At 44.5% G+C, this 12567-nt stretch overlaps 1 protein-coding gene across 1 annotated transcript; it reads left to right on the forward strand.

Moving 5' to 3' along the window:
• The first annotated feature begins 467 nt into the window (after positions 1-467).
• Positions 468-11338, forward strand: LOC137599276 (rho family-interacting cell polarization regulator 1-like). Its single transcript, XM_068320118.1, has 17 exons — positions 468-625; positions 3060-3147; positions 3239-3381; positions 3728-3806; positions 3938-3961; positions 4059-4112; positions 4658-4807; positions 4999-5062; positions 5156-5199; positions 5278-5403; positions 5519-5667; positions 5759-5867; positions 7945-8562; positions 8640-8866; positions 9690-9780; positions 9868-9961; positions 10037-11338. Exons 3-17 carry the CDS (start codon positions 3290-3292, stop codon positions 10117-10119), a joined length of 2004 nt encoding a protein of 667 aa, XP_068176219.1. The 5' UTR covers positions 468-625; positions 3060-3147; positions 3239-3289; the 3' UTR covers positions 10120-11338.
• Positions 11339-12567: the final 1229 nt, after the last annotated feature.

A 12567-nucleotide genomic window follows, 5' to 3' on the forward strand; every position in this document is an offset into this window, starting at 1 on the left:
AATTCCTTCAAGACTGCTGGAGAACCATTCCAGGTGAAGAATCATGAAGCTCAATGGGAGGAAGCAGACATCAAGGAAAGGAGTAGTTGAAAAACCTGAAATATAAAATGTGTTTTGAGTTATTTGTTCATTACATAATTCTATATTTATTCATTCTATATCTATTCATAGTTATAATGCCTCCAGTGATCCTCTACAATTTAAACAGTCATGAGATTAAAGAAAACCACTAAATGAGAAGGTGTGTCCAAACTTTTGACTGATAGTGTACAGTATATCTATATACTGTACATGTATATATTTGTGTGTGTGTGTGTGTGTGTGTGTGTGTGTGTGTGTGTATGCGCGCATGTCTTTTTTGTGAAGATCCTTCTTGAAGTTTGTTGCCATTCTGTTCTTCTATCAACTGTAAACATCGGTTCTCTTCCAGAGCTTTTATTGTGAAAACCCGCCACAGGAAGTAGCTCGATCCAACTGCAGTTAGCTTGAATGTGGACAAAAAACTGCGAAATCAAGCAGAGGGACAGCGCCCAGAATAACTGTTCCCCTCTGCTAACTGCGTGGAGAATCGCGTTGGAAATGAGACTCCCGTCGTGTTCTGTGGTTGTCGGACACTAAAACAGAGGTAGGCAGCTGTTTTTATCGCAAAGGTCACGACAAGAAGCCCGTTAATTTTCCTCTACGTGGGCTGAGTCCGTCCGAGCTGGAGTGAAGTTGTTCCCCAGTAATGTCCGCCCGCCGTCGGGGATCGACCCCCCCTCGTTCCCATCTGGTGTTCGGCGTTCGCTGTGGGTTCCGTGGAGCAACACTTCAGAGGAAAACGGCCTTGGGGTCCTGATCAGATTTGGACGGGGGGGGGGGGGACTTTTTGTGGCCTGTGTCGAGGGGTGGGGGTGGGGGGGGGATGTGGACGGAATACCAAATCTGGCACGGAACCATGTTTGAAGTTTGTTTCCGTAACTCCGTTTTTTTGTGAGCACCGCCGTGATGTGTTGCTTTTTTAATCCGACTCATGGCCTGCTGCTGGGTTAACGTAATCCAGTAATCTGGAATAGGGGAGGTTGCATTGTATTGTAACACCATCCTCCTCCTCCTCTTCCTCCTACAACACACACACACACACACACACACACACACACACACACACACACACACACACACACACACACACACACACACACACACACACTGTGGATGAACACTGCTCTGCTGCTCATATTCCCTCAAATCCATCAATCAATAGCTGATCAAGTAATCAATAGAATGTCCACACACGAGTGGATCGATTTTGCTTGATCTGCAAACGTAACACGCCCACAGTGGGTAAGAAAATAGACCACATGGGGCAAACTCGAGGCACGGGGGCCAAATGTGGCCCGTTTCATCATTTGTGGCCCGCTAGAGCTAAAAATAAATAGGTCAAAAGTGTGATTTGACCAAAACTACATTTCCCAAAATGCAGTAAATAATCCAATTTAACTGACAAGAACGTTGTGAACAAAGTTAATGTCCTAACTTGTGTTTGATGTTATTTTTCTTTATTCATTGATAGTTTGATCCTTGATTGACGGAGTTCTGTGGGTTTAATAATCCGACAAATTCAAAGGATAAATGTTAGAACAGAGAAACATTTTTTTCTGGTCAACTATAATGTTTGTAACTTGAATAAGTAATAAATCCAGAGTTATTTAAGGTTAAGGAGTAGTTACATTTACTTTACATTACATTTAGCTACATGTATTAGTTACACCTGGCTCCTTGATCACAGCCATTCTGATGATGTGGCCCTCGGTGGAAATGAGTTTGACAACCCTGGTTTAGACTCTGTTCAGTCCTGTTATTTTACAATAAAAAATGTTGATGAGTGAAAGTTATTATGGGTTGGCAGCCCGACCCAGTTAACACACATACATATGAGTGTTTACTGGTGGAAGGACCAAAACAGGCCCAGAATGCTGCCTGATCCAGGCTGTGTGTGCAAAAGTCCAGTCTTGTGAGGTGACTGGAAACAGTGTCGTCTTTGTTCTCTTTGCTCTGTGAAGAGGATTAATCCAGCTAATGATCTGTAATGTAAGGAAGGGGATCAGCAGCACATCACATCACATAGGAACCTGTGTGAGCAGGACACAACCTCATCAGTGGAGCTGAACCCTGCTTCACCTTCAGATGTCTGTTTAGTGGTGTGTGTGTGTGTGTGTGTGTGTGTGTGTGTGTGTGTGTGTGTGTGTGTGTGTGTGTGTGTGTGTGTGTGTGTGTGTGTGTGTCTTTCTAGAAGTGCATCATGATGCCTGAGTAAAGTTTGCATCCCAGATACTCCAACTGTTTGGTCCCATCTCGTTCCACCGAGGGCCACATATAATGATGCGGAGGGCCACATTTGGCCCCCGGGCCATTACTTTGACATATGGGTCCTAGAGCGAAGCCCATTTCTCTGCTGGTCCTGAGTTTGCTGTAAAACAAGAGAGAGCTGATGCGACTCGTTCTCCGTCCTGGGGGGGGGGGGGTCTCTCCTGTGTAAACGTGGGCTGGGCTCCTGCTCGACAGATTTAGCGTTCTTTAAGTCGCTAATCTCTTTTGTGAGTCGATCCGCTCAGGAACGACCCTCTCTTCCTTCAGTTTTCCTTCATAATCTGCACGTTTAGTGGATTACCCCCCCCCCCAGGGTGTAGGGAGTGGGGGTCAACTTTTTACACTTTGACACCAGAAGATGGATGGTTTTATAGTCTCGGGGCAAACTTGTGTGCAGAATTTCCTGTGCAGAGTCAGCCATGAGACTTCCTGTGTTCTGATGCTGGATGTGAGGGAGGGCGGGGGGGTGGGGAAGTGGGGAAGGAAGGGGAAGAGAAGCAAAGCAGACTGGACTCCTTACTGTTGTCATCCATGCTGCCAGGCATCTTCTAACACAAAGTGGTCAGACTGAGGAAGTGAAAAATGGTTTATATCCTCTTTTCGCAGACGCAGCTTTCATCCAGCGACGTTCTTGATTATCAGTCGGAGGAGGAATGTGAGGTATGAAGAGAGGAAGTTTGTCTCTAACGTCTCCTCTGGTGTTTTTGCAGGACATGTCCTCTGGTTTGTTCAGGACACACGGCACTGAACTCTCCATAAAGCATGCTACAGTAGCAACAGCCTCCCCCCACCCAGCAGGTGAGCACAACTCTCCTGCTTCACGTTGTCGTTCCTGGAATGATCAGAAACGATCCCATCTTCCATCTCTCTGCCCCTCCTCCCCTCCCAGCTCCCCCAGCACCGTTTGATCAGAGAGAAACGTGCCTTGTAAGGAAGCAGGATGTTCACAGGATCCACCAAACTGCCCCCCGCTAAAACCCCCCAGCCTGAGCGGCTGGATGAAGTCTACGCCGCCTTACGCAGAGGATTACAGTGAGTAAACCACACAAGGCCCCGGGGGCCAAATGTGGCCCGCCACATCGTTTTATGTGGCCCCGGTCAGAGTGTCTAAAAATAAACTACATTTCCCACAATGCAGTACTTCAGCCCATTTTAACTCTGACAAAAATATTTTGAACAAAGTTAATGTCCTAACTTGTGTTTCATGTTATTTTTCTTTATTCTCTTGGATAGTTTGATCCTTGATTGATGGAGTTCTGTGGGTTTCATAACCTGACAAATTAAAAGGATTTATGTTAGAACAGAAAAACATTTTCTTCTGTGTGACTGTAATGTTTCGTCCCTGAATATGCTATGCTGATGGTGATTCTGTCGGCAGGTCGTACCTGCAGGTCCATCAGCTCGAGCTGGACAGTCTGGGTCAGCAGATCAGAGAAAACAAGAGGAACGGCCGCCTGGTGAGACATTTGTCAAACCGGTCAAACCGGTTCTGCCTATTGCTCCGTCGTCTCCTCCTCCTGAGTCAGTCAGGATGAGGGTTTGACGTTTAGTGATGCTAATGATCCCGTTCTTGTTCTTTACTTTGCAGGGATCTTTGTATGAACAAGACAAGGTGAGTTTGTTCAAAGCCGTCGTATTCGGCGAGTACGGGACGTTAAAAACATTTCCTGTCTTGGAGTGTTAACATTAACCCTTTGTCTCTTCTGTAGCAAGTGAAAGCAATAGAAAGGTTCATGCGTCGCTTGGAATTCCATCTCAGCAAGGTGTGTATGTGTGTGTGTGTTCATGACGGTATGTAAATATTCAGTATTTAATTAAACAGACTCGTGTGTGATGTTAATCTTTAGTGACAAACCCAGACAGAATTATCACCTGACTTTTCGACGTCTTTCAGTTCATTGTTTCGGTTTCCCTGGCCGCTAATTTGTGGTTTTGATTCATTTCTTTCTGCTGTGGCTATATTTACCTCAGGAGTCAGTGGAGCTAAAGTTAGAATGATTGATTAGAATGAGGCTCCAGATGAATAATAAAGTTCTCTGTGTTTAAACACTCATCTGTTTGCTATAAAGCTCAGGACCTGAAGGTTTCCATCGCTGGGTTTGCTTCCAGATAGACTCAAAATGTTTAATATGAACATTTAAAGAATGCTTCTGCTGCTCTCTCACTCCCACACAACCAGTTTATGTTTTCCATAAAATTACTAATACACTAGATAACAGGAAATGCATCCCTATATTAATTATCTCCTCTCTTCGAGTGAATATTCCTTGGCTTTCAGTTGAACTCTGTGAGATGTGTGTCCTTCCAGGTGGAGGAGCTGTACGATGCTTACTGCATACAATGGCGACTGCGTGACGGAGCGAGTAAGATGGTGGCGGCCTTCAACTCGGCCACCGGCAGCAAGGAGGCCAGAGAGAGTCTGAGCGAAGCCAACAAGGGCTTCAGGGAGTGTACGGAGGTGAGTGGCTGACCTGAGGTCAGTGTGTTAGTGCAATTCAGGACTAACAGTAATCCCTCGTTACTCGCGGTTAATGCGTTCCAAGACCACACCTGCGGAAAACCAAATTCCGCAAATTATGTGTTGTTTTATCCTCTGGTGAACAAATCACTATCAGATCGTTGAATTCCCGCCATCTGTCTGTCTTGCAGCACATGTGCTCACTTGAGAGCGAATTGGAAAGCCAGATGGGAGAGTTTCATGTGAAGATGAAGGGTGAGTCACATTCCGCTCCAGCAGGTATTCTCTCTTTCTCTTTCTAACTTTAAGTCTCCCGCTATTCTGATTTGGTCGTCTCAAACGTTTCAGGCCTTGCTGGGTTTGCACGACTGTGTGCCGGTGACCAGTACGAGGTAAGAAATGTCAACAGGAGATGGTAGACTGGTGTTTTTATAGGTGGCATCATGTTAGCTCTCTGACGCCTCGTTTAGGTGCTGATGCGTTACGGGAGGCAGCGCTGGAGGCTACGAGGCCGCGTGGAAGTCAGCAACAAGCAGATATGGGACAGCGAAGAATACATCTTCTTGCCTCTCATCACGGAACTGTTGTCCATCAAGGTAACGGAACCAAAAACCAACTGGTGGGGGTAAAAACGAACCTAGTTTCAAGGTTGTTTGTTTGCAGTTAAAAGATGCTAACTCCATCTGACTTCTGCTGGGTTCGGTTGCCAAGGTGACGGAGTTGAAGAGCCTGGCCAATCACGTGGTGGTGGGCAGCGTCTCCTGTGAGATGCTCGACCTCTTCTGCCCACTCCCGCAGACCCTGGCGGTGGACATCAACGATCTGGGGACGGTGAAGCTGAACCTGGAGGTCACCTGGAGGTGATGAACTCCCACCACCCCCACCGCCGTCGTGAACGCGTTATTCTGGCATCCTCTGTTTCTTCTCACGTTTATTTCCTTTCCATTTTAGTCCGTTCGATAAGGACGACCAGACGTCATCGACCAGCACTGTCTCCAAACGGCTGCTGTCCAATCAGAGCCCCCCGGACACGCCCTCTATGCGAGAGCAGGTGTTTTATGTGAGTGACGCCGACGACGCCGTCACACACATCTGTATATTCTCTTTCATTCTCACTGACGGTTATCGTTGCTGTCATGTCACCGACTTGTTCTGTTGCAGCTGCTCCCCCACTGCTGTGTGTGTAGCGGTAGCTCCGGTGTGTGTGTCGGTATTCACAGAGTCCTGTGTGTTAGAAGGCGTGGCGACGGGAGCGGCGTGTCGGACACGCGGCGAATGAGTGATAGCGTTAGCGGGATGTACGACAGCAGCATGTACGAGCAGAGCTGTGGTCCCTGTAGCTGTTTGTTAGTAGTGGAGTAGCGCTCCAACGTGTCCCTCCTCTTCCTCACCTTTGCATGAAGAGCGAGCCTGGCGGCGGGCGCAGACAGAGCCGGTACCCGGTGGAGGCGTTCCACGCCGCGTTGACGGACAGGACGGCGTCGTCACCTCGTGAAGTCGGCCGTGCAACGCGTCCGTTCAGCGCCGTTCCGCCGGTGTGTGTTGGGTCGTAGCGCTAGCTGAGGACACAGCGGTTTGTTTTGTAATTGGAATCATTTGTTTAGTTCTGATCAAGTCGGGCTTCTGATAGTAAAAGTCTGGATCTGTTTAACCTGAATCTAATCTGTGAAAATATCACTGGTGTTTTTTTTAATGTACAGTATTTTCCACATTATAAGGCGCACCTAAAATCCTTCATTGTTCTCAAAAACTGACAGTGCGCCTTATAACCCGGCGCGCCTTATATATATATTTTTTTTTTAAAAGTTTTAAAATAGGCCCTTCGTTGAAGGTGCACTTTGTAATCCAAATACAGTATTCTGTCTTTAATTAATTTGTCATGTTTTAACTCTAATGTGTATTTTCCTGAGACAGACAGTTCAGGGTTGCAATTTCTGATATTTCTATAACTTAAATTAATTCAATACCGATTTTGTCTTTTAAAGTGAGTGATTCATATCTTTAACAAGATTCAAGCTTTTTTATCAGAGGTATTCTTCGACAAAAACTAACTAATAATGATTTACCTGAGTTTGTATTACCTTGTAAATCTTGTGTGAACCGTGAGTCTGGTTGCTAAACAGTGATGATGTAAATTAAATTGAATCGTGTCTGGATCCATTCATCCAGTGGTTCTCCATACATGCTTTTGTCTTGTCTCCTTGACGAACGCAGAAATAACATTTAGTTTCTGCCCCTGTTAGCCTGTCATTTATTTACCTACAGCATTATTACACCAAACCAACACCAGCGTCCTGCACTTAGGATTAAAACGGTTAAAAAGTTTTTTTATCTCCCACTAACAGAGAGAAGGATTCAGGAGAGAATTGGTTCCTTCAAACTCATTTTCATCGAGGGCCACATCAGCATAATGTCTGTCCTCAAAGGGCCAGATGTAACTAATAAATGCTACTAAATGTAACTCAATGTAATACAAAATAAATGTAACTACTCCTTATTGTTAAATAACTCTGAATTTATTACTGATTCAAATTACAAACATTACAGTTACACAGAAAAAAAATCTGTTTCTCTGTTCTAACATAAATCCTTTTAATCTGTCAGGTTATTAAACCCACAGAACTCCATCAATCAAGGATCAAACTATCAATGAATAAAGAAGAATAACATCAAACACAAGTTAGAACATTAACTTTGTTCAAAAAGTTTTTGTCAAATTAATTGCTGCATTGTGGTAAATGTAATTTTTGGTCAAAGCAAACTTTTGACCTATTTATTTTTACACACCCTGACCTTTTATGATCTTGCGGGCCACATTTGGCCCCCGGTCCTTGAGTTTGACACATGTGACCTAAAGTGTCCAGACCAGAATCCTTGTGTTCACACATTCGTCTTTCTTCCTCCTGACAGTCTGTGAGTTGTACACATGTTACTCTGGGATAATCGATAAGTGAATCTGTTCCTCACTGGTGTTCCTGTAGGAGCGGTAGATAAATATAAATAACTGTTATTCTTAACCGGTCGGGGGAACCGCCGGATGAATGAATTCTGCGTTTATGTTGCTTTTTTCTGGATATAATCTGACAGCCGTAGAGAAACCATCGGTAGCCTCTAACGCTCCCGTCTGTCTCCTGCAGTCTCTTCTGAAGCGACAGGGTGAAATGGAGAATGGGACGGTCTGGTCCAACTCCTCTGAATCCTCCGACGACTCGTCCAGTCCCGCGTTGGCTCACCACGCTCAGCGGCTGACGGCCTCCAACATGCTGCACGCCACCCTGACCAATCAGATGTCGCTCACGCCGCACAAGTCCAGCGCCTCCACGCCGTCACTCTCCTCCAATCAAGAGGAGGACGAGACGGAAGCCAGCGAAGTTTTCTCTCAGGCGGACGCCGTGCCCAACGGCCACCCGCTGACCTCCTTCTCTCACAGCCAATCAGAGAGGAGTCCAGACTGTACCGCCACAAACAGGGCCTCCATCCAGTCGGTCGACCTCTCTGAGTCCTCGGCCGACCTCAGCTGCTCATGTCCCGACGTTTCCTCTGTTCCTCCGGTGGCGCTGATGGAGAGGAAGGAGGATTCACCTGAAAACCGCGTCCCGCAGGCGTACGTCTCGGTGGAGGAGGCCAACGACGAGGCTTCTGGGAACTCGTCAGCACAGGTTGGACAGAACCAAGCAGAAACAGACAGAACAACTGAAGGGTCGGAGACGCTTCAGCCCGTCCAGGAGTCCAAACAAGTGGAGAACGCTCCGACGGTGAGCGTCCGCGGTGACTTCCTGTTTCTTTAGTAACGACGTCTAAAAACGTGGATCTGTTTTGGTTTCCTCCGCAGGTTCCTTTTCCTACTTCTTCTAGTTTCACACAGGAAGTAGAGACGGCCCTCGAAAGCTTCGACTTTCTTAACTGCGCTGACCTGGAGGAAGAAGACGAGGGAAACGATGATGAGGAACAACAGGAAGAAGGAGAGGAAGAGGATGAAGGAAAGGAGAACCAAAACGAAACACAGGAAGGAGTGAAGGAAGAAGAAAAGGAAGAAGAGATCTTTTACTCTGGAGGAAGGTCAGTGTGTGTTTTATTTTTTTTGTGTCAGAACTGGAATGAATTAATTTTTTTGTCATTGTTCAGTTTTTGAATCCTCCTTTCCTGCTTTCATGGCTTCAATGTATTTCAGATGGAAAATAGGTTGGTCCAAAAAAAAAGGATGAAAGTTTCCAATCACTTGTCTTAACCATGAATGAAAACACTAAAGTTTAAAACTGTATTTACATCTGAACTCATTCCTCAGTGTGTGTGTGAAGACGCAACCCAGTTCTGCAACGACCGCTTCTCCCTCAGCGATTCTTTATTACTGCTAGTGGTGAAAATACAAATAAATAGAATAGTTTTAAAAGCAGAATGATGATATTTTCTAAGAAGCGTTCCTCAAAGCTGAGACTAGACGACGATAAACATTAAAGGAGCTCCTTTCATTTGAGGTGAAGGGGCTGAAATGATTGGTTGGTCTCACTATTTGGCAGATCTGGGTCCAGATGGGGATTCCTGATCATGTTAAAAACTGTTTAAAGGAGACTTTTTTTTAAACCTTTGTTTTGTTATTATCATAAAAATAGACTCTTGTTCTGCTGCTGCTGGGCTCAGTTCGATCGACTCAGCAACAACGTGAATGCAGGATATTAAAGACTATATTTAGAGGTGGAGGAATATTGTGTTGCAGTGTGATAGCAGACAGTGGAGACAGGACACAACAGCCTGAGACAATCCAGATTCAGTCTGATGGTAAACAAAACGGAAAAACCAGGGAGGAGGAATTAGGTGGTGGAACTCGGTTTTGGATTTGAATGTAATGACATCACCAAGGTCTACATTTTGTCTCCCTCTGCAGTGATGATGATGAAGCTGACGGTCTGGAAATCTTAATGGAAGCTCCAGAAGGGTTCAGGAACTCAGACGAAGACCGTTTCTCTGAATCACAGGTAATAAAAACCACGCTAGGATAATTTTTTATAATTTATTTACAACATAAACGGAACATAAAAATGTTTTTTCATTTACTAAAAAAGGAATCCAACTTGGAAGATGAGCAGGATTTGGGTCAGATCGAAATCCCCGAGGTTCAGGAGGAGCACAGTGAGGAACGAGGAGACGAACGTCCTGGTGAGAAGAAGTTTGTCGGTCGCCCTCCATCGCTCAACAGCAGATGTGAGACACATTTTTGTTTCCTGTTTTTAGATGTTGAAGGAGAAGAGTCCTCACACGGTCCAGAGGAGCATCCCTCCAGTCCCAGTCCTTTGGATGCTGCTGCCGTCTCCTAACAACACGGCGTAACCATGGCGACCCATCTCCTCCGCCCCGATCACATCTAGCTGTCACCTTGCAGGATTCCACGTCTTGAGGAAGTTTCTCTTCAGTCTCAGACAAACAAGCTCTTCCGTAACGGATGGGTTTGTGCTCTTTTATTTGCCTTGTTCTGACCAAGAACGATAAACGTCATGACTCACAGTCCTGCCCCTACAAAGACTCCCCCCTTTCAAGTTCTCATTTATTTCAGCACACTCCATCATCATTGCCTGGGTCGAAGTGGGGGAACCCCTTAGTTTACACTTTCATCAACTGTTTCTGTCCTGTGGAAATTCAGTGGCCAAAATGTAAACATTTCAGGAACAACTGCGCGTGGCCTTGTTTTCTGTTTTATTATGGCACATTTATGACTCCATTTTCATGTAATTGTAAAGTTATTATGTTCAAGTTGATGGGTGTTTTAATCAGGGAGGCGGACAAGCACTTACTGAACTGTATTGCTAGAACATTTCAGCACTATCAGTATTTGTGGATATGAAAACTGTTGGATCACTATTTTCAGTATTAAATCAGGGTACATTACTCTGTCAGGAGACTTTGTGAGCATGTGATTAATGTCACTGCAATCCAGACATGGACACGTTATTTTCAAACATATAATGTACCCTCAACACCAACAGGATCTCCTCTTCAGACGTTGGGAGAGAATCAAGGAGTGCAGGAGTTACATTCATCCTTCAGATCGAGAAACATCAATGATGTTACAAACAGTTGAAGGAAAACAGTTACTTTTATGTCGGTCCAGTTTTTAAAAATTAAACCTGTTTGCAGTGTAAAATTGTATTTCAGCCTGCATGTGTAGCTGCCTCACACTGCCAGCATGTCTCTATAAAAAAGCTTAACCGATCAGTTTCAGTGTGGACGCTCAGCTCTTGCGGGTGTGTGGACTAAAGGCGCCTCAAGATAGCGCTAGAGTCTCTGTCAGCATCACGATTCATGTGTTACAAAAGCCTTGTCATTCAGAAAGTGCCTCAAGAGACAGATGTAAGATTTTAAAAATGCCACGACTAGGAGAGAGCAGGCAAAAGATAAGTGTTTATTTTCTGAATTACTCAAGAGTGTGCACAATAAGAGATATTTACTGTTTCATATTAAGAATTGTATATGTCTTGAAATGTTCAAATGTTTATGTTCAGAAATGTTTAAACTTTATAAAGTTTTCCTTAAAATGAACTTGTCTGTTGTGCAGAATGATTGTTTAGGAGAGTAAAGAAACATTTCCCAAAGAATTATGTTGAACACCCTTAAATAGGGAAATGTTCCTTTGGGCGTTGACGAGATTTAGACATTATAAACGTGTTATTTGCTAATGCTATTTGCTATTTTTGCTAGCTTCACAGTAGTCAACTTTAATCACACTCATTTAATCTTTGCAGACAGTTGAACCCTATCCCAGTACACAGAGCTCACAGAACTCATCTAATCTTTTCTCAACCACTTTTCTCACCCTTGAAGTCTGTACACATTTGAACAATCACACACACACGCATGCACACACACAAACCCTAACACTAACCCCAAACCCTATCCTAACCCTAACCCTAACACACGCACACACACACACACACACACACACACACCCAAGGTAACAGTTCCATTTATGGAAGTCTTCACACTTATGGGGTGATCAGGATGTAGGCAGGATTGTTTACAGGATGAGACCGGAGACGGAAACCTGTCACGATCGGATTGGTCCAGAAGACACCACGTCCCTTCATGCATATTCTTAATCTGAATTGTTTAAATTTGACTGGGCCAAGATTAAATTTGCTCTTCTTCAGCTGCGTCTGGTGTAAGACCCGTGTAGCACCGGCAGTCTGGGACTGTGGAGAGCCTGGATATCTGTATTAGACTAGTTGTCGGGAATAAACTTTTTAAAATTATGACGATCGTCTAAGTCTCCTACTTTACCTCAATAACAAGAACCCATGGAATAAAGAAGCTTTGAAAGGACTTTGCTTCAGCGTAAATAAACGCTGTTTAATTTCTAATTTTAGCAAAAAGGCCATTCTTTCACTTTCTGACAAATATATTCAATACAGAGAAACGAGAATTTATTCAGACAATCTGTGGACACCTACAAATAGAATGAAACCATGTGATGTAAACCCCACAAACATCACATCAGTGCAATAAAACATCACAGATGAAACAGCAAAATAAAACCAGACGAACTCTCTTCTTCGCCGTCTTCTTTTGCCTCCGTTCCTCAAAAAATAAAACAAAGACATTTTAACAAAACTACCTGTGTAACGGTTGTGAACGGGCCGGCAAAAGGATGACTCAAATAGCAGAGTTTTGGCTTCTTTATTTTGTGTCCTGTGGGAGACAACAGTTATTTAATCTCCCCACGTTTCTTTTCTGCACCTCTGCTTCCCCCAATACCCAAAACATGAAAAAAA

This window comes from Antennarius striatus, chromosome 1, assembly GCF_040054535.1.
Source record: "Antennarius striatus isolate MH-2024 chromosome 1, ASM4005453v1, whole genome shotgun sequence".
Taxonomy (NCBI): Eukaryota; Metazoa; Chordata; class Actinopteri; order Lophiiformes; family Antennariidae; genus Antennarius; species Antennarius striatus.